Below are 27,439 nucleotides of genomic sequence, written 5' to 3' on the forward strand. Positions count from 1 at the left end.
TTGGTTAATTTGAACAAAGATGCATCATTCCACTGCTTTTAGCCCGAGGTTGATTTCAAGTTGTGCATTAGAGCGAGGAGCAGGACACTATTGTTTCTTGCCAATGTTCTGACATCTCATTTCTTCAGCTTGGCCCCCACCAGTTTTCAAACCAAAACCACCTTTCCTGAAGACTAAGTAAGCAAAACCAAGAACAAGGGGAAATCACGTTTTGCTTTTTTGAATTTATTTAAGGAACACAAAGTGTATCTGAATGATTTTTTTAAAAAAACAATCTATGTTTTAATTCATCATATGCTGCCTCACCACTCCAAATGCAGTCTAAAAGATGGTTCAAAGACATCTGCTGACTTCTAGACAAACTGTCTAAGATTAGTGAATTTCATACAAGAATGTGAAGTTTCTTTTTCTAGAGTGGTAAATGGTTTGCTGAGAACCATTCGCTCCCTTTCCCCTCTCCTCCACACACTCTTGCCCATTCCCCCTGGTAACCCCTGACACACAGCTGGGAGACAGTTGGCTGGGACAATCTAATTTTTGGAAGTTTTTTTGTTTGTTACCTACAAAAAGCTAACTGGTCTTTTTAGGATCAAATCTCAATGCTGTCCTCATTAGAGTCATGCTCTAGTCAACAGAGCTACAAATACTAAACTGTTTAGCAAATAAGCAAAATCAACTCTTGCTTTTCTTATTTCCTAGGCGAGACTGGGGCTTTTTGAAGAAATACCTCATGTAAAAACACAAAAAAGTGTAAATGGGAAATTGAAAGGATTTTAGTATCATTAAAAGAGAAACTCACAATTCAATTCCATTTGTCCTATGGAGAAGAAAACTAATATGAAAGGAAATGACTTTATTTTTAGGTTTTAATGTGGCTCCTACCAATGAAAGTGTTTTGTAAAAACCACCATAAAAATAAAAACTAATCTAAAATATAATTGCCAGTGTTATTTAGGATTTAAAAAAGTGAGATGTTCCAGGTTAAAGTGAATGTTTCCTTGGGTTGCCAAATGCATTCCTTGAGTGTTTCTTAGGCTGTGGGACTAGAAAGCCATTCAATCTCATTTACCCGTAAGGACTAAAATTCAACTACACATACATTTAAGACTTGCCCTAATTCAATGCCCAAGTACTGGAGATTTTAGGCTGGATGTACCTGCATGGGAAGCTGTTTTCAATTCTTTTTCACAACTCACACCAGAACAAAGAAGCTATCAGCGCAGAAGAAAGCTACCGCGAGTCACACCTGCAAGGAAAACCCTTAGTGTAGAAGAGCAACTACTTAATTTTTTCAACCCCACAAATTTGTTTTTTAAAATTAAGCACTTAGCAGTAAAAAGTCAAATTTTTTGCATGATAGAGTGTAAATAAAGTTCCATAAACCAGTATACATATGTTGATGAGCCAGTAATTTAAAAAAAAAAAAAAAAAGCTGCATGGATCCTAAATGGATATGTACATTAATCCACTCCAGGTCAAAGATAGTATAAGAACAAGTCTTAAATTCTTAATAGCAAGGGTTAGAATGGAAATAAGAAACTGAACAGTAGTAATGCTAGCAGGCACTACTGTACTCAACATTATTTCCTAAAAGGAAAAGCACAATTCTCATTGCTCTTTTCACATTTCAGCATCTTAGAACTTCATCCAAAACAGGGAAAGTGAATCCAGAAACCCTCTCTGCTCATTATCACTGCTCAAGAGCGTTTTAGGAATGACAGAATTCCTCCTGCAGGACAGGCTGGGTGTGGGAAGCCCACTCTCGCCAGGAGGCTGGCTTACTGAGGAGGGGCTTGCGGAGGCAGCTAAGTCAGCAAGCGAGCGGCTCTAAGGTTCTGGCTTTCAAGTCTGCGACGCTGCTATGGACCTGAGGGGCCATCAGACCCCTCTTACTGTGGGTTCTATGGGTTAAAAATGCAACACGTTGCAGTCATAGCACTTCAGTCATTTAAAAAACAGAACCTCAGCCTCCTTTCCCTGCCAAACTGCAGGAAAGGAGAAATTCATTAAGCATCAATTTTTACGTGTCTGCAGTGCTATTAAAGTTCAATCAAATGTAAAACCTAACAGCCAGCCCCAAATTGTTAGGATTATCTCAAGGGACCCTGAATTGGATATTCAAAGTTGACATAAACTGAAATGAGCTGGACTTAAGCTGTTGGCTCAACCTCTCCACACCAACAGTTGTCTCGGTTTTGTTCCACCTGGAGTGGTCCCACGCCACCCCTCAAAGAGAGCACTGGGCAGCAGCAGGGTGGCTGTTTTTTGGGAAGCTACTGGTTGCGTCATTTGCTTCCAGAATCACATAGACTATAACAAACTTTACATTAAACACTGTTCAGTCCTGAGTTGGGTGAAAGCCCACGGAGGGGGTGCCGAGTCCATTAGGACTCTGCCCTCCTTTGCGTGACGTCATACTCGGCCTTCGGCTTTCTCTTCTTCCATTGCTTGACTTTCTTTTTCGTTGCTGACCCCTTCTAAAGTCTTCTTGCTCATTGCTTTACTGGCCTCTTCCTGGGGAAGAAATAAGAAATCAAGAGGGTTGGAGAAAAAAGAAGTGCAATGTTCAACTAATTCCTGACTTCTGCAGACTGTGTCGGCTCTCAAACAAGGGGGCATCACAATGACTTTATTCAGGTTGCTGGCTGGGTAAGTCAGGGCTGTGCTGCCAACAGTCAGATGGAAGCTTTCACTTTCCTTTGGTGGCTATGTCTCTAGGGAATTTATTTTCCTCAGCGCTTGCACAGACATGATGGGTCCTCACTACTATGTGCCTTTGGTTAAGTTGAACAGCCCTATTCTACCTCTGGATCCAAACCAGTCTCAGATCAGATCAGATTTTCCCTATTCTTGTGCCTCTCAGGTTGTCTACCAGCCCCTGTGCCCTATGTTTAAACTTCTGAGAACAAAAACCAAAGGGCTAATAAGTCAGTTCTTGATCCACCTGAAGGCAAATGGGTTCTGCACGCACCTTTGCATCCTGCTCCGCAAACTTCTTGAACATGTTGGCATATATCCTGCGGTCCCGCTCGTTGTGCTCCTTAGCCTTTTTCTGGCACATGGAGATCTGCAGTCTTGCGGCCTTATTCTGGGGATTTACTTCCAACACCTTCTCAAAGTCGCCCTTGGCTGACTCAAACTCGTTCATGAGCAGCTGGGCTTCACCCCTCCTGTACAGGCCCTTCTCATTGGCACTGTCCAGTCCAAGGGCCTAGGAGCAGATGGTCTACATTTTAGAAAGGATGAACGTAACTTGTGGGAATTTTACGAAAGCTCTCTGGCCAAGGGGATTGGAAAAAGCCTATTGAAACGATGGGGCTCAAGGGAATTATACACTACTGATCAAAACATGAGTAACTACCCAAGTTAATTTATGTATTTAATGCAATTTCTATAAAGATCCCAAAGGGACTTGAGAGGGGGCTCTTGAAAGGAAGAAGTAAATAAACGTCCAAGAATGGCTGAGAGAATTTTGGAAAAATAAAACTAATGTGAGGGGACTTAACCTACCAGAGAAAAAGATATACTATTAAACTACTGAAATTAATACAGTTTGATGACCAGTCCATGGACAAATAGGTCAGTGGAATGGAACAAAGCATTCAGAAACAGATTCATGTGTATGTATACAAGAAGTAATAACGAAAAAGGCCGTAATGTAAATCAGGGGGGAAAGGATTCTCTTTGCAATAAATGGGGGCGAGACAGTGGTTCTCCACTAGAAAATAATAGTTAAATTCTTACCTCATATGATAAACACAAAAATAAATTCTAGACTAAATATATTTACATGCAAAAAAAAGAGTCCATGAAAATATAATAGGGCTATATTTAAATTTTTTTTTAAAGCAAACCTAGTTGGAGTAGGTTTTGTAAGTACCACAGAGTCACTTTTATAATCTGGTAGGGAAGACCTTTCTAACTAGAAAGGAAAAGACAAATCTGACTACATAAATATTAAAGCTTCATTTACAGAAAAAGGTATCATCAACAAAGTTAAAAGATGTAAAGGCAAGAACAGGGCCTTATTGTCAGACAAAGGGTTAAGCGGTAATATACAGACTGCCTCAATAAACAGAAAACAATCCACTTGAAGGATGTGAATGGGCAATCACAGAAGAAATACAAATGGCTAATAAGTAATGAAAAGATGTGCAATTTTTCATTAGTAACCAGAAATAAAAAGGAAAAGAATTTTCTGTCCAATAATATTGAGGAAAAAACCCACCTATGATATTCAATGATAATATATAATGTATTAAAATTTAGAATTTTAATGTATTAAAATAATCATGTCTTTTGACCCAGTATTTCCACTTCTAGAAATTTATCCTATAGAAACAAGCCCACAAGTATGCAAAGACAGACGCTATGTAATTTGTAGTGTCAAAAACCTGGAAACCTGCCAAAGGGGACTGGTTAAATAAACTATGATAGTTACATGATGGACTGATAAGATGCAGAAAGATGTCCTTGTTTTATAAAACTACATATCTAAAGCTATACATTCCCATTTAAAAAATATATACACATTATGTTTCTTGGAAAAACGGAAGGAATACATGTTAAATGAATGGTCTTGCGAGAGAAGGTTAATGGGAATTTTATGAATGGACTTTCACTTTCTTGTATGTTTCCATAATGTCTGAATTTTGAAAAACTTTATACTACTTCTATAATAAAAAAAGCGCAAAGTTTAAGAACCGTAATTAACAATAACATCCCTTTCTCAGGCAAAAATTTAGCATAATATGATAGGGAACATATTGATCAACAAAACTCAGAATCTTAAAATTCAAAAATAATCTTACAAAGAATTGTGAAATAGTTGTTTTTCCTCTCCCTTTATGTCTTATCTTTAAGATAGTCCAATTATTAGCTTTAACCTATAGTACAACACAGACTGTTCATGTGAGATGAGATATCTGATGTAACAGTCAGCATCAGCTGGTGTATAAAACTATCAGAATCATGTATATGATAAACCACTGTCACAGAGCACTTGAGTACTAAAAGACCAATAACAGTATTAATGATATAAATGTAGGAAGGGAGAGGGCTGTAGATGCTTTCAAATTATTTATATGTATTCTTAATCAGTGAATAAACATTATAATAAAAAGTGACTAGCATACATCCTCTATACGAGCAGTTGCAGTCCGTTATATTAAAGTCCTGGAAGGCTAAAGTTAAATCTGTTCTTATTAAATTAAACTTGAGAACTTGTATGTCTAATCTGATACCAAATGCCCTAGATTTAAGGAAGGTCATGTGTGAAGATTGTTAAATTTTATCAAAATTTTCATTTATAATGCATTATTATAAACAGTTTAGGCATCAGAAAAGTCTAACTGTAATCTTTCTGAATTTCCCAATTCTGAGAAATGCTGAGAAATAAATAATCCCAAACAAATAAATACAACAAAGCAAAATGAAAAACCTTCCGACCATTGGCTGGGAGAAAGCAAAAGACTAACTATGAGGATGGAGAGAAGGGTGTGGATTGTCGAAAGTCCGTCTCTCACATAGACACTCTACCTTATCGCAGCATTCGACGGCTTTGGTGTATTCTCTAAGCTTCAGGTAGCACATGGCCAGGTTCAGGAAGGCAGCGAGCAGGAACGATTCAGAAGCTTTAGATTCCTTTTCTGATAAGCCATATTCCATCTCCAACCAGGATACTATCTTTCCATACTGAATCACCGCCTGCATGTACTTGCCTCCCTAGTAGGAAAAAAGCTAGTAATTACGTGCTGTCCACGCCCTGGAGGGGGTCCAAAAGAAGACTAAGCTCAGCCGTCTCTGAGAAACCAAATCCTCAGAACGAAACCACCTGTCATACTAACCATGGTATTTCATCATTTCTTCTGTTCTCAGCAGGTGGCCACCCAGGCACCTTTCTCTATTCTTTCTGAAGTCCCAGTGATCTCTGTGCTGGTGCAGGACCCTGCTCTATATAATGCTGTTCTCCAGCATTTACCATCTCATCCTTTTCAGAGGGGCAGTTCTTTCGGCAGGAGAGCATCAAGGTTTTGGGTTACATTCTTTGGTGCTAATATTTATCAGACTTTCCAAAGGTCGGTGAGTAGTTTTAGACGATGTCACCGATTTACTTGAAGGGGAAGTTACTTTTCCCTTTTCTCTGACAATCGGCACTGCACAGTAGATACTACATTCTGGCAAGTGTCAATCCCAAACACCGCAAACCTTAGTTATCTAAACCAGGGGTTGGCAAACTTTTTCTGTAAAGGGGCAGATAATAAATACTTTAGGCTTTGCAGACCAAACAATCTGTGCTGCAACTCTGTCATTGGTAGTGCAAGAGCAGCTACAGACAATATACAAATAAATGAGTGTGGCTGTGTCCCGGTAGAACCTTACTTACAAAAACAGGCTCTTGTTTGCTGACAAGTGATCTATAGACAATGGGAATACACAGAGTTGAACAGTAGCATCCAACGTTTATAACTATAAAACATAATGAGAAAAATCTCTCAATCATATTTTTGCTCTTTTACCTGATTAGTAGAATTCTAACAATCGTGAAAAACAATTGTATAATTAATTCATGAATTAATTATATATATGTTTTATATAAGAAATTACGGGGCTGACACAATATATTTACTGCCATTTTAGGATGAATTAAAGAAAGGAGTGATAGCTTGTAAATATACAAATAAAACGGGAGTACAGGTTAGGGATCTCCTCTGCAGGTGACCGTAAGCTTGAAAACAGATGACACCTCCTACCACACGGTAGAACTGGAGCTGGACCCATTAGGACATTAAATCCAATGTTTGACCAATGAACAGTGTTAGGATCATGTCACTAGGATTTATCACAGCCAAAGCAGTGAATACATTTCAACGTAGAGTTACATCTCCCCACACATACTCCAAACCTCACCAATGACTAAGAAGAGAAAAATCGTACAGTGGGTCGACGAGAATGTTTGTTGTAAAGGATTTCAAGCGGTTGGCAGAAGAAATGAGCTCCACCTGCAGAAAGGAAGCCCTGATGTCGACTTTTGGTGATGAGGATGGGGCAGACCTGTTCCAAGCGGAGGGCTGGGTATGAAAGAGGGCAAAGCTACATCCTTCCTGAATATCCCTCTTTGCAAGTGTCTTGTTTAGGACAGAGAAGACTTACAGACCTCACCTGTTCTGCTGTAGAAAGGCAGTGCAAAAGGATTCTGACGTGTTATGAAGGAGAAGGGTGCTAAAATCAGTCTATTATCCTCTCTGCCTCAGAAATTTGTGATACAGGTTATTTGTAAGAATACGACCCCAGGCCCCTTGAGAATAAACGCTGAAATTCTTGAGGAAATTATATTGTGCTTGCTATGGAATTGTGTCCCCCCCAATTCATACATTGAAGCCCTACCCGCAATGTGACGGCATCTGGACATGGGGCCCTCGGGAGGTAATTAGGTTTAGATGGGGTCCTGAAGGTGGGGCCCTCATGGTGGAATTAGTACCCTGCTAAGAGACACCAGAGAACCTGCTTCCTCTCTTCCCCACCTTCGAGCATCTAGGAAAGGTCATGTGAGGACAGAGCAAGAGGGCGGTCATTGGGACCCAAGGAGAGGCCTCTCACAAGACACTGACCCTTGCCGGCATCTTAGTCTTGGACTTCCCATCTCCAGAACTGTGAGAAATAAATTCTTGTTGTTTAAGCCACCCAGTGTATGGTATTTTATTACAGCAGCCCAAAATAAGACAATTCTTATATTTTGTCATAGCCTTAGGCTCACTATCCTCTTTTGGGTACCACTGAAAAAGAAGAAAGTCCTCCCCAGTTTCAGGGTTTGGCATTTTCTTTCTGTCACTGTCTCTTCTCTTGCTGAACTGAAAGCTCTGAGGACAGGACACATGTCCTATCCCTTTTGGAATATCCAGGGTTTAGCACAAAGAGGCCCTTAACGAAGGTTTGCTGAATAAATATTAAGGTCAAAGCAATACAATTATGGAATCAAAACTTTTCTATTATTGGGAGCAGAAATGGAGGTGTGGGTAGGAATGAAAGGTGTCATCTCATTTGCATTAGCTAAGAACGATAGGCATTCTTCCTCAATGTCTGGTTTCTTCTTCTCCTCTCCTCCTCCTCCTTCATCTTTAATGTACTGTTACCTTTTCTGATTATCTCCTAATATATTGTTATGGCGGAAAAAAAAGAAGAGCCAGGGAGGACAAAGACCTAGATCCTATCACTTTGGTAGGTTCTGAATAATCAGAATGATAGAAAGCTATAGCTTCTAGAAAAACAAGTAACAGACTTCATAATACTTTCTTTACATTTATACAGCATTTTAATTTTGTGAAAGCTCTCTCACGTATATCATATATGATTTTATTTAGATCTCAACTTTTAATGAGCAAAAGTCTTCGTTCTGTGGTATTTCTGCTTCTGATGTACTAAAACAGGCATTCTCAACTGGGGGCAATTTTGCCCCCCAGGGGACATTTGGCAATGTTTAGAGATGTTTTTGTAGTTGTCACAACTTGGAGGAGGCGTGTGGTCTACTGGCATCTAGTGGTCAAGGTCAGGGATGCTGCTAAATACCCTCCACCCAAACAGAATTATAGGGCCCCAAATGTCAATAGCGCTCAGAATGAGAAATTCTGTACTAGAAGAATGAAGAAAGGAGAAAACAGGCAGAGTAGACTCTTCTTATGAGTAGTTGTTGTTTTTTTAACCCAAAATGCTAGAGTTTTAGATGACTTGTTTCTAAATCACAGAACTGGTTTCTTGGTTCAGCAAAGGTGGTCAAAACATAGCAAAGCCTGGTTTGTTTGAAAAAGCTTCAGCGAATGAAAGGTGATCCTTAACTAGCTTGCTTTAGAAATGCTTTTTTCCCAAGGAGCACAAGGGGGCGCAAGAACCCCATTATCACTGCAGCGTCCTCAGCCTTACCACTCTGCCTCCAAGTCAGAAAAGAGAAGCACTAATAGATAGTTAATATTCTTGTCCTGCAGAATACTGCGAGCTATGAGGGCAAAGACCATGTGTTACCTGGCTTGCCCAATGCCTGGCACAATGTCATGTTGTTATCTGTGTTTACTAATTATTTTCAGACCCAAATGAAGAGACTCCTCTCCTATCTTTCTTCTAGTGTTGAGGATGATATGAGGAGTTTACAATCTAAACAGCAAAATCATTCCCATTTAAAAGTTGAGTACAATTCAACCCTACTAAGGGGAGAGATTTACCCACTTAGGTGTAAACCAAACCGACAGGTCAATGAAAACGGAGCTCCAATATACATATAGACGGCATGAAACGTAGATTTTTATTTCACCCCATCGTTGTTCTCACCCACACATCTGCAGTCTACACATGCACACCGTGCCAAGTCCACTCATACCCTGGGAAGAAGAGGCCGGGGAGGGCAGTGTGGCAAACTGAAACCTGCCCTAAAATTTGAAAAGGGAATGTGCACAGGAAACTATCTACTGACCATTTTGAAGTCTTACAGCCAAAACTAGGATCACTGCTGAGATCTTTTACCTATAATTATAAAGGTGCCTCCAGGGAAGTTTTTAGGTGGACAAAATGTTCAGAGACATTCTGGAGAAAAGTCTTAGGTCAGTGGTTTTGAACCTTTCATTAATTTCCCCCCAATGGACTAATGTTTCGAAAGATTTTGTCTATCAAATTGCATATTAAAAATAATACGTTCCATATGTGTGACTGCTGATCCAGATTTTATCCAAAGATCAGTAATTTTAAGAGGGATCATAACATTATGAAATACACAAATGACTATTAAAATTGTGATGCTCTGAAGCAACAAAGTTAAGTAATTGTACTGACACTTAACCACTGCTTTCTGCTACTGATCACTCATTCTGGCCATCTGTCTCTATATATTCAGGACATAGCTATATGACACGTGGCTTGGCAACATTATTTTGTTACCAAAAGTTCTGAGTCCCCAAAGTTCTGAGTCATCAGCAACCAATGAGCTTCCGAATATCAGCTGTTTTACTACATTGAGTTGATATAATTCTAGTCAAGTGCCAAATGCCTCACCATCTCCCTTCAGCGGTTAATATTCTATTTAGAAGTTGTGGGAAATACAAAAAATACATTTAAAGCCTCTTATGGACTCCAGTTATGTAGGAAATGCCATTAAGAACCCATGGTCTTAAGAGATTTTGCAGAAAATTTTCTTTTTATTCTAGTGTATTGTGTATTTGGATCTACAAATAACCCATTTCGAATCTTATTTGAATAGTTTAGAAGTATCCAATATGTCTCAATTGGAATTAAAAAGAAAATCTAACTTGCTCTGGAGAGTTTAGAAGCTCACAGAATTTTAGGGCTGGGAAGAAACCTGGGGGTCATCTAATCTAACTCCTTTACTTTTCACATGGAAAAATAACCTCTTTGGAGCTTAAATGACTTTAAATCATTTGGAGCCATAAAGCCCAGTTTTCCCACTTTGGAGCTCATTCCACCACACTTCAGTGCTTTCTGGCTGTCCATACATTAGTACATATAATAAATAATTATAAATCAATATAATTATCTAAACGAACAGATTTCAAATTTGTTTAACTATAACTCGGTAAGAAATGTTTTAAATTATGATCCAGTACCCACTCACATACAACTGAAAAAAGCTTTATGAAACAAAGTTTATCCCTATTACATAAGGCAGTACACTTCCACTAAACTGATTTCATGACCCAGTAATGGGACTCCTCTCAAACTTCGAAAAACAAGAACCATACATGTTGCCCTCTGGCTGTGTTAATTTTGTGTTGATTACACAGTCTTAGATAATTCTCTACTTGTTTTATGTGGGTTAACATGGTTGTCCATGTCCAGACAAGGTTGTCAACACAAAAGCAGGTCTTAAAGCAGAGACTTTATAAAGACTTGATGAAGTACATTTACGCGTCACTGCTTAGACTGTTGAAAACACCATCTAGTTTTTATTCACGGATTGCAGTGGCAACAACAAAAGAAACCTTGACGAAAGCTCTGTTCTTTCACAAACTCTCCTCCTCACTAAGCCCCTCCGCTTGACACGGAGAAGGCACATCTGGAGGCAGGGGAGCAATGGGCAGAGCATTCTGATTAGCAGTGAGCAAAGTGCTGTTTCATTTTTTCTTATATCTAGGGGTTTAAGATCTAAGCAAGGAAATGACATTCCTACACATTACAAGAAAGGGTTTTCCAGAAGCAATCAATGACAAATATCATTCAGGAATTTCTGAAGATTCCTCACAAAAGCAAGTGTGGCAGGAATCATCTTGGCCATCAGAAGAAATTAATACTCTCCTCCTGGCAGTTTCTTTTGCAATTGGTGCAAGTTTTCTTTCCTTTTCTCGTGTGCTTTAGTGACTTCACCAAGACAGTGGAAAGGAAAATGATATGAAACTTACCCCTATGAATTCTATTACTCAGTAACAATTATTCCATTCTTTCTTTGTTTTATTCGACAAACACTTGTTGAGTGCCAACTATGTACCAAACAAGATGCTTTAGGCCTTGAGTGATACAGTGGTGGGTGAGCAAGCCAGACCTGGTCTGCCTTTACAGAGGGTTACAATCTAGAGTAAAAGGTGTAAAAGAGGCATTTGTAATCTATTTGTCACATTAATTCATTCTTTCTCACCATTTCTTATATTGAAAATGACAGACTTGTAAAAATTCAGGCTTATTTTTACCCAGAGGGTGTTGATAGAATTCAGAGTAGGGAATATCAGTACAATTCATTGACACTTGAGTAAATTCTGAAATGGAAAGGACTGTACGAGGACTCACACACCTTGAAGTACACAGTTCCTTTCTCTTTGACGATGGCAGCCTGCTCCAGTTTTTCTTTGGTATCCATCTCCCAGGATTCTTTGGCCTATTGTGTAAATTTGTGACAATGGTTAGATGAACAGAGAGGAAAAAGCATCAGTGGATGCCCATAAGAAGAAACAGTAGCTACTTCTACTCAAAACACACTGGCTTTTAAAACTGTGCCACCGCCAATTCACTGCTGGGCAAGAACTCACTCTCCACGAGAAAGCTACAGCTTGACCCATGCTGCCCAAGGGGGAGGAGTGGGCAAGAATCCAGTAAAGAATATAAGCTGTATACACTGTTAAAGAGTGTGTCTTCAGAATTATAAGGTGAGGCCACACAATCAAAGCTATGGTCCCTCGTTTACCTCCTGCAAACTTTGCCACTAAACTGCTATGATAATTTCAACAAGTTGTTTCTCTCAAGCTCAGTTTGCAACTCTAAAATTGGAACACTATCGTAGTCAAGTCACAGTTGTATATTCATACAGAATTTTAAAAATTCCCGGTCATGTAGTTGTCTCTCCATGCTAAAACAACCAGATATACTAAAGCCTCCAAATTACATCAACTTGCAGATGTATACTTCAGAAATTTCAAGTAAAACATAATTGGGAGGGTAAAGCTGATGCAAAAATGTTATTTCAAAGCCATAAATAAATGATTTCATGATCATCTGCAAATTTGTATTATGTGTATAATTACTCTCCATTATTATAGATACAAATCCAGACAACTACATTTTCATTACAAACAGCTGGATTTAGATGGATCACAGAGAGTCAATAGACAATCTGGGGTTCTTTAGGGAAAGTGAAAATGGCTGTGTCAGTGCCATTTACTGCACAGAAATTGTGAGGCTTAAGGAGGGTAACTGTAAAAGTCTCTCTATTCGAGACAATTAGAAGTGTATTCCTGGTGTCACAGCCCCCTCCCCTGCCTTAAAGTGAATAATGAGTTACTAGTATTTCTAGCAACCCTGTGTTGCTTTCTAATAATTTACCTCTATTTTTTTTTAAGACTGGCACCTGAGCTAACAACTGTTGCCAAAAAATTTTTTTCTTCTTCTCCCCAAAGCCCCCACAGTACACAGTTGTATATCCTAGTTGTGGGTCCTTCTAGTTGTGGCATGTGGGATGCCACCTCTGTGGCCTGATGAGCAGTGCCATGTCCGTGCCCAGGATGTGAACTGGTGAAACTCTGGGCCACCGAAGCTGAGCACGCAAACTTAACCACTTGTCCACGGGGCCAGCCCAATTTAGCTCTATTATTTAAAAATCTAGTAACATGGGCCCTTTGCATTTTTTATATTGGGTTCAGTCTTTATGGAGTATAAATATATTCTTAATACTATGAGGCAGAAAATTAGGTCATGTTTCCTCCAACATCACACACCTTCATGTCGTTTCAAATATACCAAGCAGTGCTGCATAGAATATACTCTTGGAGCGATGACCTAGCACAGGTTGACTGTAGCATACCACAGTGAGAATGCTTCTAAAGGAGCAATGTCCACTGGGCCATGGATGGAAAGGGGCCGGGGGTTACTTTATCAAATGGAAATAGGAAAGCCCAAGGTCTAAATAACGATATGCTAAAGATTATTTTCTCTTTCCTTAACAATAAAAAGCATTTTGTGCTATGAAGACAGCATTGGAGGATCAGTGCTGAGCTAGCAGGCCTTCAGAAGAGGGTGCCTGACAACAAGCAATGGTCATGACGACAGCATGTTTGTTTTGGGGAACGTGAAGTGTGAGGGGGATGATCAGGAACGTCACCGTTGGGAGGGGAATCCCAAAGCAGTCCTCCCCCGACTTTCTTAGCCAAAGTTACAGGATGAGGACAATGATTTCCTTTCTGAGTCTAATAACATATAAACAGTCACATTTCCGGCCCAAAGCTTAATGTACAGAACATGGAGGTAACAATGTGGGAATGAAAAAGGCACACAAAGATGCCGTTCTCGAGGCTCTCGGGGAAGGGTGGGGCTCTGTGACGCAATGGAGACTCAGCTGGACACTACAGCACACCCAGCTGAGGCATATGCTTTGTGTTTGTCCAGTGAAGCTGCTGCTGGGAGCCTCCGGAGGCAGGCCTGAGAGGAACGATGCTCAGGGAGACATGCCATTCTGGAACCCCGGGCAATTGACAAACTCTCTTTTTTCTACTTGGACAGGTATGAAAAGAAAAGGCCTGGGGTTAGTACGTTTGTCTCTTGTGTCCCTTGTCACAGAGCCTGGTGGCCCCTGAAGCCTTGCATTTTGGATAACAACTTGGAGCCAGGGAAAAGGCCTCTTCATGACTCCAGAGAAGGGTACAATCCGTTCAGCACTGGGAAACTGCGCCCCACTCCCCCAAGGAGCTGCTTGGCAGAATGTGAACCTTTTTGTCTTCAACCCAGGAAAAAAAGTACAAAAAGAACAAGTCTAGGAACAAATAAGGGAACAAGTCTTGGATTCTACCCAAAAAAGTTAAAAAAAAAAAAAAAAAGCTGACACATAGGAACAAAATAAGAACACTGAGATCCTTGGTTATATATCAGCTGTGCTGTTTCATTGTCCCATTCTCCAGCAGCAGGGTCAGAGACGAGAGACAAACTTGATTATGAAAAGCACAACATACAAATCAACACCATCTCTCAACACCACCTAGTAAGATAAAATACTAATTTATAGCAAGTGGATAAAGAAGAAATCTACCATGATTTCGGAGAAGTTGGTTATTTTCTCACCTTTTCGAAGCTCTTCAGTGTAACTTCATATATAAGCTCAGCATTAGGTTCAATGCCAAATTTAGGCTTCCCTGCCTCTCCAAAACCGTATCTGAAACGGAGAGTAAAAAATAAAACTTTAAAAGGATCGGCGTCTTTCAGGACTTGCAGGAATCACATTAGCAGAGACCCTGAAGACAAACCAGATGTTGACCAGAAGATAGACTGCCAAGTACACTGCTGTGGTTTTTTATGAAACCAGGCTAGATTTAGGTTTCTTTTCTCCTTCACGTTTACATGTAATGCGACACCTGTACTCCTTGGGACAGCTTGTTTAATATGATCTTAAATGTCACTGCCTTTTTTCTGCTTGACTTTATATCTAGTTCTTTTTATAAAACTGCTATTATTTGGCTATTGAGACTTCTCCCCGAAGCTTTCTCTGCAGGAGGACAGAGAAGACAGGCACTATCAGTCTCATAGCGTTGTTTGTTAGAGGTAGGTCTTAAGCTTTTCACTTAAAGGGTTGTCCCCTCCAACAGTACCACTTCCAGTCAGATAAGCGGGCGGAAAGGCTCACACATCAGGAAGGAAATACATTCTCACACTATTTTTTCAAGACGTTTATGAAGCACACTAGAAAACACAAATGATATAACAAATATATTATCAAAAAGAATAGCCCTGGCAAACTCGAACACCTCGTCAAGAGGAAGACTCTCCTAGCTCTGTGGCTATCACACTGTCAAACACTAGACCTTTTAGCCGAAACTTACTGAATAAAATGGCTGAGGATCTATACATTGTTCTTTTGGATCATTTAAGATCTTTAACAAATGCAAGGCATTCAAGGAGCACACATCTACTAGAATGGAAGTTCTGCTGGAGCTCCGTCTCGTTCAATGGTTCCTCAGTGTAGAACAATGGCCAGCATATTAGTAATGGAAGGTGTTCAGTGGAATATATTTTGTTCCCATCTGCTTCAAGCCAATCTACTCTTTAACACATGGAATAGCATTGCAAAAAACTTAGGAAACCCAAGCTTTCAGGCTATCGGTTGAAAGATGTCAATACCAGGTCAATGCTAATACCTCCAGTTTTCTCTGGGGCAAAAGGACTGGAGGGGAACCCTTGTATCTTGCTGCTTGCACCACTTTCTTTACCCCTCACCTGAATTTTTCAGGAAGAAAATGCTTACTCACTCACCTCCACTGTTACACAAGCAAACGGAAGCTGGAGCCAGAGAGAGGCAGAGGGATACAGTGAGAGCTGGCAGGAATGGGGTGTGGTAGCTTTAATAGCAGGGCAAAGGGTATCTTCAGCAAAGAAATAAAAGGACATAATTACCAGTGGCCAATTTTAGGAAGGAGTGACTAGTTTTCTACTTTGAGCTCTCAGACCTATATATCTCCTATTTTTGTTTTTGCCATCTGGTAAGTAAAGAACATTCCTTAACTGCTGGGAACTAGGTAGGTAGGGGAGTCCTTTCTGAGCATACCGACAGCATGTTATATTTGGAGCCCTGTGCTATAGCAGCTACAAATCCAACAGATGAGCTGGCACTTGCCTTAGGACCAGTGGCTCTCAACAGAGGTGATTTTAATCCCGCCCACCCCAACCAGGAACATCTGGCAATGTCTAGAGATTTTGAGTTTGTCACAACTAGGAGATCCTCCTGGCATCTAGTGGGTATAGGCCAGGGACACTGCTGAACATCCTACATTGCACAGGACAGCCCCCACAATGAAGAAACATCCAGCCCAAAATATCAATAGTGCTGAGGACGAGAAAAACTCATCGTCAAATAGGGGCCCCATGACTAGGGTGAGAAGTGTGGGGGTTGGGTTGAGGGAGGCAGCAAACTGTCACAGTTGTCATCAATGGGATTAAAGAAGACCGAAGAAGGTTATTATTTCTACAATTTCTCTTGGGTAAAAATGAAGAGATTCCGTGAAGATGTACATGGAGAACATCATCCTAGGGAGGCATAAGCTCACAGCAAACTGTTCTGGAAGCATCTAACCTATCCTCCACATTATACAGGAAGTTGTCTGACATGCTAGATCAGCCCAGGCAAGGAAGGACCCAGGGCACACAAAGCATCTGACTGAAAGACAGGACACCACAAACGCAAGTACAGGACTTAACTAAAAGACAAGCTGGGCTACAGTCACACAAGAAATCCAGTATTAATGTTCTTGAATTAACAGTTGCCTGCAGAGAGGAAAGACACAAATAAGGACTATTAATGACCATTAGACCTTTATGTGCATATAAGAAGCACTTGTTCAGTAAGTTCCTACCAACTGCTCCCTTTTCGCAGATGAAGAAACTGAGGCTCAGAGAGAAGCACTTCCTCAGAGTTACACAAAGAGGCAGTGGTAGAGCCAAGATTTAAATTGAGACTCTGTGTGTCCCCAGAAAATTGTTTCGTTTTTGACTTACACTGCCTAATAATTAGACACTATGGCTCTTGGCAGCCTAAGGTTTTGATTGGGGCTGGCGCAGAACAGAAACATAAGGAAGAAAAAAGTTAAAAATAACCATACTTTACCTAAAATGAAAAAGATTATTCAGTCACAGTATTTAAAACAGTATAAAAGATATTGTCCTGATGAGAAAAGAGAGAAAATGAGTTCTTTGGAAGTATTTTATGAGTTTCTTATTCTAAAAACATCCCGCCAAGGAGTCCGTCAGAATCGAAGAGAAGGTATGCCCTGGAAATCTTGTGGAGAATGAAATACAGATGACAGTAAGAGTAACAGAGAGCACATATCTGCAACAGCCGTACTTACAGCAGCACTCGGATGCAGTGTCCTGTGTGGGGACTCTGAGTCAGACAGCGAACTGACTGCACTCACGTGCCCCGTTGCAGGGATTGTCTACACACAGGGATAATGCCACGCAGTGCACGTGTGGACAGGACAGTCTCCTGTTGCAGAGGATGCACTTTATCTAAACTCCTCAACTACTAACCAACATCTTGAAGAGAAAATAACACGTTCCTTTCTAACTATGCTAAATTATTTCCATAAAACATATGAAAAAAACGTTTATAACTAGAAATTTATGAAAACCTGCCAACTGCTTTTATGACTGAAAAGATCTGAAAAATCTACCATATGTTAAAACAGGATTTCCTTTTTCTTGTGGTCTGAGGGTAAAATGGAAAAGAAAGATAGTCATCACAATAGTAATAATAGCTAATTTGCTGAGGGGGTGTGTGCGTCAGGTACTCTGCTAAGTTCTTTACGCGCATTATCTCATTTAGTCCTCCACAGCTCTGTGAGGTAGATGCTGCCGTCCCCACACTGCAGAAGGGGAAACTCAGGCTGAGGAGAGTTAAATGACCCGCACAAGTGCGCACAGCTGGTGAGCTGCATAGCTGGGTTTAACCACTAATGACACAACAATTTAAACTTGCAAGGAACTATTTGCATTAATAAATATAAGCAAAATTTCTATTTTTCTTTGCCCCTAAACTTGAGACATCTTCCCACACAACTGCGTTGTCAGCTAGGTTCAAGTGTTAATGAACTGACTCATAAGATAATATATGCCCACAATGTATACAGAACTTATCCTCAACGGGCTTAAATCTGAAAACATACATTGAACAAAAATACTACTCTCTTTATATGAGTCTAGAACTACTACAATTTTGGAACACCAGATTAAAAATAATTAGATATTATTTGAATACGGAGGAGATAGCTTTCTCTATGCTCTACTTGATTTCAAAAAGTTCCTTATAAGAAGAGAGAAAAAGGTTCACCCGAGGATGAACGACAGATAGAGACTAAATGCAAATAAAACACAATGGAGCGGGAATACGGCAGTGGAAAAAAAGAACATGACAGAGAAAAAGAAGGTATTAAATAAAAAGTGCCTCAGTAAAAGGCTCTAGAGAGCTCAAGGTGTAGAGCATTTTGGAAGGATTTTCAAGTGAGTGGTGGCATGGCCACATCACTTGAGAAACAGGATTATGGCTCAAGTGTCAGGGCAAAGGGAAACATCCACTGGATTACTACTGCGGCCCCACAAAGGCAAGCAACTGTGCAAAAGGCACAGTGTTACCTACTGGCGAGTGCAAGTCATCAGATTCTCAGTAACTCAAAATGCTACTGACTGATATCCAAGGAGCCAGAGGAGGAGGAGGCACGAGATAAGCAGAGGCACTTTCATGCAAACAGAATCAAAACACCCTGGTTTCTCTCAAGGGTCCATTTTTCAAGACAGAAGGGTTGGATTCGTAAGATCTAAAAATAATACCAAACATGTTTTCACAAGACAGACTGTTAGTGTCCGATAGTTCTGAGCTTGGAAGTGCTAATGGATATCCTTATGATGGGAAAAATTTAGGCAAAAATGAGTCATCTCCGCTGCCTTTAGATCCAGGAAGAACACTCTTTTTTTCAGGGACTCTGTATAAGAACAGGTGGCACAAATTCAAGTGGTAATAAATCATCAAAACACTTCTTCTCCTTCCACCCCCCACATGTTTTACTGCCTCATGCCTAATTTAGAGAAAAGGGAAGGGGGGCAAGAGAATCACGTGAGCAGGGTAAACAGCTTCCTGTCTGGGCAATATGGCAGACAAAACAAATAAACAAACAAGCAAAACTTGCCTGTCACTCTTATCCTTAATACATATGAATCAAGTAAACAGGCTCACAAACCTTGGTGATATTGTAAGGCCCATTAATTTACTCCATGACTAACTGTAGCCTGACTTAAATATTTCCACTGTTAGCATTAACCTCACTGAAAATACCAAGACATCGGTTGAAAAAGCAAGCACATTCTTTTTCTTCAGATAACTTCACTCTGTCCTGAAACGGTATGCTGCTTACCGTGGTCCAAGATATAAAATACATTGTTCTTCCCGCTGCATTTTCTCCAGGGCTTTGTCAATTCCAATTGGAATGTCGTGGTCTTCTCCTTCGCCAACGATGAATACCACATCCCTGCAATCGAACGTCCTTTCACCACAGCGGCCTTCCAGGTGGACTGAGGGAGAGGAGACAGGACAGTCAAGAAAGCTGCTGCTTAGGACTGGCTGACTTAGGGCAGTGATACATGAGTATTTCTCCTTTCTCATTTCATCTAGAGACAAGTAGGTAGGTCTTGTCGAAGCTTAGTCCACCTAATCTGGAAATTTAAGAGCAATAATATTTCTGTTTTAAGTTTAAACTTACAATTGTTGATAACTATATCAATAAGATAGCTTAGGGGGTAATAAAACCAAGTGGAAACATAGGTTTAGCTTAAACCTACTGTATGAGTGACTTCCTCACCTGTTAACACAGGATCAAGAAATACCAGGTTATTTAATAGATAATTATAAAAATGTCACAAACTTAATATCAAGTATATAATGGCTTAAATGTTTATAACCCCTTCTTGGAATTCAGAGGCTTGGATGAAAAACTACTGAATGGCTATTTCCCCAATGATAAACAAAAGTTAACTGAATATAGAAACTTTTTTTAAAGATTCTTAATCTCATTCAAATCTTTTCCAAATACATTTGAATAAAAATGGAAAACCCAAAGGCAACATCATCAATAATTAACAAAGCTACCTCCCTTAGTAGAGTACAAATGTAAAGTGCGAAGGAATCAATAGTCAACTATAACTTCACAAATCAAATTACTTAACCTCTGAAACGTCAATGGTCAATTTCTTGGGGCCTAATTCCCCATTCCACTCAGCTCATTCCACTCAGACTCACTCAGCTCATTCCCAGGGTAATTTCACATTACATCAGGGGTTTTTATGTTTTTTTCAGGACAAAATAGGAAAAACGCATATAGATATATATTATTTTCTTGATCAGTTAGCCATTTTTTTCTAGGATAAATAATTCTCTGAAACTTTCCAACTACTTTTATATTAAGGATATTCATTCCTTTCCATTTAGGTCTTTGACTCAATAAGAAAAATGGATGGCTTGTATGATAGCACAACAGTCACCAAGCAATATAATAATTTGTCTTTCATAAGAAAATTCTTTGTTCCTACTTCTGCAATATATAATGGCCTAGATTCAAATGTAAAGATTTCCTAAAATGCTTCTTGTCTAAGACCAGCTGCTCTACGTTAGATGAATAACTTCCTTTAGAGAGACTAAAAATCACTTGTTCTGTTATACTCATTCCATGAGACAATTATTTTCCAAATAGAAATTCAATTTGAACTTACTTTACTTTTGAACTAAAACATCACCTGGATATTTATTTATGCTTTGAAGCTCTTTTCTCATTCACTAGGAGACTTGTTCCCATCGCAGACATAGGATGGAGTCTCAGACGCTTGCGCCAAAGTAGAGAAGGCCTGACTCTCCACTCCAGTCAGACCCTGCAGACAAGCACAGGAGCTAGCCCGGCTCTCGGGGTGGAGCCGGCAGACAGGGATTTTGTTCCACGTCCCCTACTCCAAACGTAGATGATTCTATTACACTCACTTTTGGAATGCTCCAGCTAAAAACACTTAACTTGCAGCACATTGAAAGTTCTTTTGAATTGGAAAACATTTTCAAAATAAACTCAACTTTATTACTTTCAAATACATACATACTACAGAGGTTCTGCAGGGAGCCTAAGGCTTAAGATATTTTTTACTAGAGTAAAAGCTGATGTTTCTAAAGGAGTTGAGGGTTCTGAAAAGTTTGTGTTCATAAACGTTTTTAAATTTGCCCAAGAAATTTAATTTAGACTAATGCAATGACACTTTTTTCACAAAAAAAGATTTGCTGAGTTAAGTGAATTTCAGCCCCCATAGTGTGGAATATCTCAAATACTGAGATTTATTATCCTAGTAGCTCGCAACTTGGTTGACAGATCTCTTTGTCTAAGGTTTATTGTTAGAATGATCTTCCTCCCCAAAGGAGAGTACATTAGTAGGGGAGGAAACTATAAGTACATTCATTGTGGTTTTTAGTTGATCAAGTCTGAATGTGTTTTCAAAACAGGAAATCCAGAGACTCTGCAAAGGATTCCTGCCTGTGTGTCAGTTTCCTAGCCTGGTTTTCAGCTTGATGCATATATTTGATATTAAAATTATAGAAATAATTTCGGAAGTTCTCTTTAGATACAATAACTCACCATATTACGAAAAAAAAGGATTGGCTACTGATAAACATGTTGGGAAAGAGAAGTGAAGCAAGCAAGCCAAAAAAGAAGTTCAAGTCAAATTATAATGAAGGCATAATTAAGAAACCAAACAAAACATTCATTGCAGCTGCTCTAAGAGAGACAAATCATGGAATGTTTGTGGCCACCTAACAGGAAGGTAAAAAATTGCCCTTATAAATACTTACTATGTACCTTATATACAGACTAATCTTTTTTTCTGGTAAATCTAACTTTTGTAAATTGAACCTGAACAAGCACTACCTACAGTACCATAAAATTATGAACTGATAAAGTGATAAGCACACACACCAATTTATATGTATATATAAAACCATCACCTTTTACTACAGTCATGTGTCACTTAACAACAGGGATACGTTGTGAGAAGTGAGTCGTTAGGCGATTTCATAGTTGTGTGAACAACACAGAGTGCTTACACACACCTAGGCTCTACGGCACTCATCTTACAGGACCACTGTGGCACACGCGTTCTGCTCCGGAGTTGAGACAAACATGGTCACGCGGCACCCAACTGTACTGATATTATCCGGAGTGTTGGGGCAAGAGGAGGCAGCAGACTGCGGGAGCACACGGCCCACTGGTCCTTTACATCCACAGGCGGCAGAGGCTATCGTTCTGCTACCTGGATTCTAAAGCTGGAACACTGGTGTGACAAGTTCTACAAGACTGCCGACAAGAACTTACACAGCACCTTGGAGCCACAGAAACGCCTGCTGACTGCCACAGTAGGGGCCCCTTCATGGTGACAGATGCAGTCAGGCCTGGCTCCCAGAGATGCAGGGGTTTTTTCAAACTGTCTCAATAATTGCTACCAAAGAAAACTGTGGCAGCTCTGGCTGTGGAAGACCTGTGGTTGCTTTTGACCTTGCATCTCCTAGTGCAAATACTCACTTAATAAATATTTAATAATAACCATCATGACTCACTGGGAGCTCGGCCTCTAGGGCTCAGGAGGTCTGTTGCTAATTCCGACCAGCATGATTTACGGGAAGTAAATGATCTATGACGTGCCCAAAGAGAATAAAAGTACATACAGGATGCTTCTACTTAGGGTTTTTTTGGTAGAGAAGGAAATACACAAGTTAAAGAGGGGCAACACTTTCTCTTGACTTAAAGTCTATGTAACTTCAAGAAGGGGGGAGGTCCTCCAAGCCCCTCGAAGTCACACCAAATCAAATTACCCGAGCTTAGCTGCGCAATCCGAGTATAACCACATCAAGTGAGCCCGGTCTGCTGCAAAACATCACTTAAACTGGAGCTCTGACTTATTGTTCTCTTACTGCCCTAGAGCGATTTTGTTTTGAAGAGCACAGAACACCCTGTTCTGAATGTGGCTGGCACATGAACTCGATGTGCTGACAGCAATTTGTACTCCGATTAAAATAGGGGGGAAAAGGAAAGAGAGTGCACTGCAGTAACAAAAACTGGAATGCACGAACTCAAAAACTGTGTAATTTGTATTTTAGGAAGCAAAACTGAGAAAGTGCCTCCATAACCTAAAAAAAAAAAAAGCGCTGTAAACGCTCCAGCCTAAAGACGTTAGCTCTGGTGAGTGTCTGTTTTTCCCTTTTCTAATTATAGTAGTTGGTGTCTGATCACTTTGCACTCATTCCCAAAACAATGACTGGGTCATGGGGATCTGAATGGGGATATTGTAATGGCATTACTACTAGACAAGACCGGTCATTTGGCCAGAGAAAACCAGGTTGTGACAGGTTACTCCCACTCAGCAAGGGTTCTCTCTGCTGTCTAATTCATGCCAAATGAGCTTCTCTGCCTGCGTCTCCTGCCTAATACAGCAGAGCATCCAAGAGACAGTGGGATCTTAATGATCCCCTGAAAAGGCAAATGAGGAAGCAGAGACGGATTGCTCATCACTGATTAGATGAGCAACTGTTCCCATCAGCGTGGTGGTCAGGCTTCCCCCAAGCTGCGTCCGTTCCTCCTCGGCACCATGTTGTGCTGTTCGAGATGAACAAACACTACTGTCAGACTGCTTGTGTAACTGAGGGACAGACGCTGAGGGCAGGCGTGGAACCCGGCTACTTGAATAGAATGATATCTACGCCAATAACTTATGGATCTTAGTCTAAACAGGAAGCGTACACACAGCAATAAATTCTACACCAACACAAATTCTCATCACTCTTCTCTTCATACCACTATAGCACTTTTAGTCAGACCTAGATTCTAGTCCCATTCTGTCACCTAACAATTGTGGCTTTGGGCAAGGTCATTTAAATTATCTGAAGCTCAGTTTCCTCATCTACAGAATAGGGGAAATAATATTAGCTAACTCATAATTGTTGAGAGGATTAAACAGCAATTGAATTAAAGCTTTTAGCACAGTATCTGGCATTTATTCATTCATATGTCAGGATGTCTGTCATGTGAAAACACTGTGTTACGTGTGGATACACAGAGATGAATTCAATAAATGTTAGCTAGGGTTATTTTCCTGTAATTAGTGGTAAATTATACCAGATTAAATATGTTTTAGAACTTGGTATAAGAAACCACTTAACAGCTCCACAGAGAGAGCTGTCAACGTATGAATAAGACGCAAAGTAGCCGAAGGCAGCGTCTTACGCTTCTTTTGTACCTCACAGTGCCCAACACACAGTTCAGGGCCAGAAAGTAAATATTTATTTAATGATTAATCTAAAAACAGGGAATTCAGGAAAACGGTAGTAATTTTCACTCATTTATAGGAATTTTCCTTTTTGAATATATTAGTCAGTACTCCTATTTTTAATAAATTCCAAGAGCTGTTTAAATTGTTTACTGATAGGGAGCTTTTGTTTTTTAATACTATTCTAAAATAAACGATCCATTGGCTGGACTTTTTTCTATAATGAAAAATACTACTTTTTACTGAGATTTTACTCTACCTGAAGACTTGAAGATACTTTTTAGAAGGAGCTATATAAATCCAAAATATTTGAAAGAATAAACACTGTCAATTTTAGACCAGGTGGCACACTTCATTATTTTGTGGAAACATATAATAAAATGGCTTCAAAAATTGCCTCTCTTGACTTATTCGCCAGGACATTCATAAATACTTCAAAAACATGTGAAAAACAAACCAACCCCAAAACCCTCACAGCTCTGTTCAATCTCAACAGAGTCAAATCTTTCCTCTATTTTCGATCTTTGGCACCATTTTGTTTTTTGTGTTTTATTTATAAAGAGCATATAGCTAGATTTTGTTGTTGTGGTCGTCATTTTACCCTTATGAGAATTTTTGCCTTTAATAGGTGACTTTATCTCATCTATATTTTTTGTAAGCACTGATATGATTGGTTTTATTCCTACCCTCTTATTTTAGGTTTTCTATATAATATTTTCTGGTTATTTTTCCTTTGCTACTTTTACTGGATTGATCAAATTTTCCTCATTCCTCTACTTCTTCACTCCATATAGGGTGGTTTTGAAGCTCTACACGCTATTCTTACCGGTACCTTCCATTAAATTTTAAACAAATCATTTAAAGACATATATATATATATAACCAATGTTAAGAATTAACCAGCATAATCTCCCCTGGAATAAGAAAATAATTTTAGACAATTTTGCCTCCCCTCTTCATTTCCCATCCACACCACATTTTGTTAAAATAACCCAAAACCTATCTCCAGACTCTTAAACTATTATTATTTTTAACATTATAGTTCTACCATTTCAGCGATCTTTCAAGATAAACGTATCCAACTTTGTTGTCATATTATGGAAATTAACTTCTCACTCACTAATGTTTCTGATGCCTCGAGTCTTTACTTCTTGGCTTTATTTTTTGTGATGTTTTAGTATATGTCATAGTATTTTTTCCAAAAACAGCATGATCTGCACATTCCAAAAAGTTAATTTTGTTCTCATACTTAGTTTGGTTGAGTACAGAAGCCTAGATTCAAATTACTCATAGTTGTAGACAATGCTCAAAGCATTGTCTTTTACTATTTAGTGTCACAAATAAGAAGTCTGATGTCACTCTAATTCTCACTCCTTTGCCCATATCTTGTTCCACCTTGGAGGAATTCAGAATTTTCTTTTAAGCTATGGAATTAATTTCACTAGGATCTATCTAGGTGAAAAAGCACACCTTACTCCTATATGCCACTATCAACTACCCCTTTCAATCTTAAGACTCTTCTGTCTTCTCCAGGAAATTATTTTCTGTTACACATTTGTTTAGATGCATATTGCCTATATCATTCATGTCTTCTAATTTTTCTATGTTCTGAGATATCCTTGACTATCTTTCAGATCACTAATTCAGAATGGAAGGACTGTCCATTTTGTTCTTCAATCCTTCCTCTGAATTCCAATTTTGATAATCATATTCTCAATTTCCAGAAACTCTCTTGTCCTCCCTTTCCTTTTCCAGAGAAGCTGGATTTTTGACTTACGAATTTAATATTCTGTTAAATCTCTCTGAAATAATAATTAGTATTTTAAAAGTTCTCTTCTACTTCTTCTAAGTCTATTTTGGTCTTCTTTCTCATGGTATTTGCTGATGATTCTTTGTTGTCTATTCATATTATAAAGGAAGGATTAAGAAAGACGAAACGATTATAGTTACCTGGCACAGTTTTTCTCAGCAGTTGGATATATTCCCATGGTAGGCCTTTTCCCAAAAGAGGTGGGCCGACTGAGGGAATCTAAAGGGGAAGATTCCACAAGCAGCTATAGAGCATTTATTATGTGCTGAGTACGGTGTGCACAGGAAGTTTGGGGACACCTTCCCCCGCTGGTGACGTATGAACAAGTTTCACTTCAGGAGCAAAACACTTTAGCCTATTTACCTGTTGTGTAGAGCTGCTATTTCACTTTTTTCCCCTTTTTTCACCTATTTCACTTTTTCCCCCTTCAAAAGTGCTTTAAAAGTTTAAAGATACTTCACATTCTCATTCTCTAGTCCAAGTCCTAACCCGTGGAGTCTTCTGAGGCAGACCCCTATTTTATTTTAGAAATCTGGCCTTACTGGCTTTAGCCTGGGAGCAAAAGTACAGCCAGACCCTAGAGTAGTAGTTCTTAATCCTTGGCTGCAAACTAGAATCCTCTGGGGAGTTTTAAAAAAATACTTGTGCCTGGAGTTCCATCCTTTGAGATCTGAGATTCTTATTTAAGTGGTCTGGCTAAGGCCTGGGCATCAGGATTTTAAAAGCTCCCCAGGTAATTCTCAATTCAGCCAAAGTTAAGAACTACTCACTAGAGCTTTACTGGCCCAGCTGTCCCATATTGTTTTATAACCCAGACGATTGCCCCATAGCCTGCTTTGGCTCCCTTGGACCAGCTGACAGTGAGCTTGGAGTTCTGCCCGAGCTGGCTGAGAAGAACAGTATGTACCTCTGCAGAGGTCTTCTCTACACCTGTTCTGGGTTGGGTTTCCTGAGTCTAGTTTCCATCAGCCCAATTTTATCTACTTTACATATTCTAGAAATTCTTCATCACTTCTGATCAACTTCTTGTACTCTCCCTGTTTTCCAGCACTAATAAGAATTCTCCCTCTTGTGAAATCCTTCTCCACCCCAGCCCCCTTCTCTCATTTCAGTGGGATTTGGAGAAGGAAAGGAGGTGAGAGGGAAGGGTACTCCAACAGCTTCATCCTGCGGATTACTCTGTTGAAATTTTCACATTTGAAAATACAGCCAATTGTCTGCATTCTTTGCATTCAAATGTGGTTGGAAGCACTGTGAAGCAAGACACAGGAGAGTCACATACAGCCAGCACTTTGATGTGCCCACTCCAAGCATGAAAGTTGACAA

General features: G+C 39.6%; 1 protein-coding gene across 11 annotated transcripts in view; it reads right to left on the minus strand.

Moving 5' to 3' along the window:
• Positions 1-204: 204 nt before the first annotated feature.
• Positions 205-27,439, minus strand: part of FKBP5 (FKBP prolyl isomerase 5) — a 128,355-nt gene continuing 101,120 nt past the window's right edge. For all 11 annotated transcript variants that reach the window (XM_070585969.1, XM_070585968.1, XM_070585966.1 and 8 more), the window contains 6 exons: positions 19,368-19,524; positions 14,536-14,626; positions 11,783-11,866; positions 5,539-5,724; positions 2,972-3,211; positions 205-2,514 (listed from right to left, as the gene is read on the minus strand). In XM_070585969.1, the coding sequence (XP_070442070.1) occupies positions 2,413-2,514; positions 2,972-3,211; positions 5,539-5,724; positions 11,783-11,866; positions 14,536-14,626; positions 19,368-19,524 (860 nt within the window). In that variant the 3' untranslated portion in view covers positions 205-2,412. The remainder of the gene's footprint in view (positions 2,515-2,971; positions 3,212-5,538; positions 5,725-11,782; positions 11,867-14,535; positions 14,627-19,367; positions 19,525-27,439) is intronic.

Source organism: Equus przewalskii, chromosome 19 (genome assembly GCF_037783145.1).
Source record: "Equus przewalskii isolate Varuska chromosome 19, EquPr2, whole genome shotgun sequence".
NCBI classification, from domain to species: domain Eukaryota; kingdom Metazoa; phylum Chordata; class Mammalia; order Perissodactyla; family Equidae; genus Equus; species Equus przewalskii.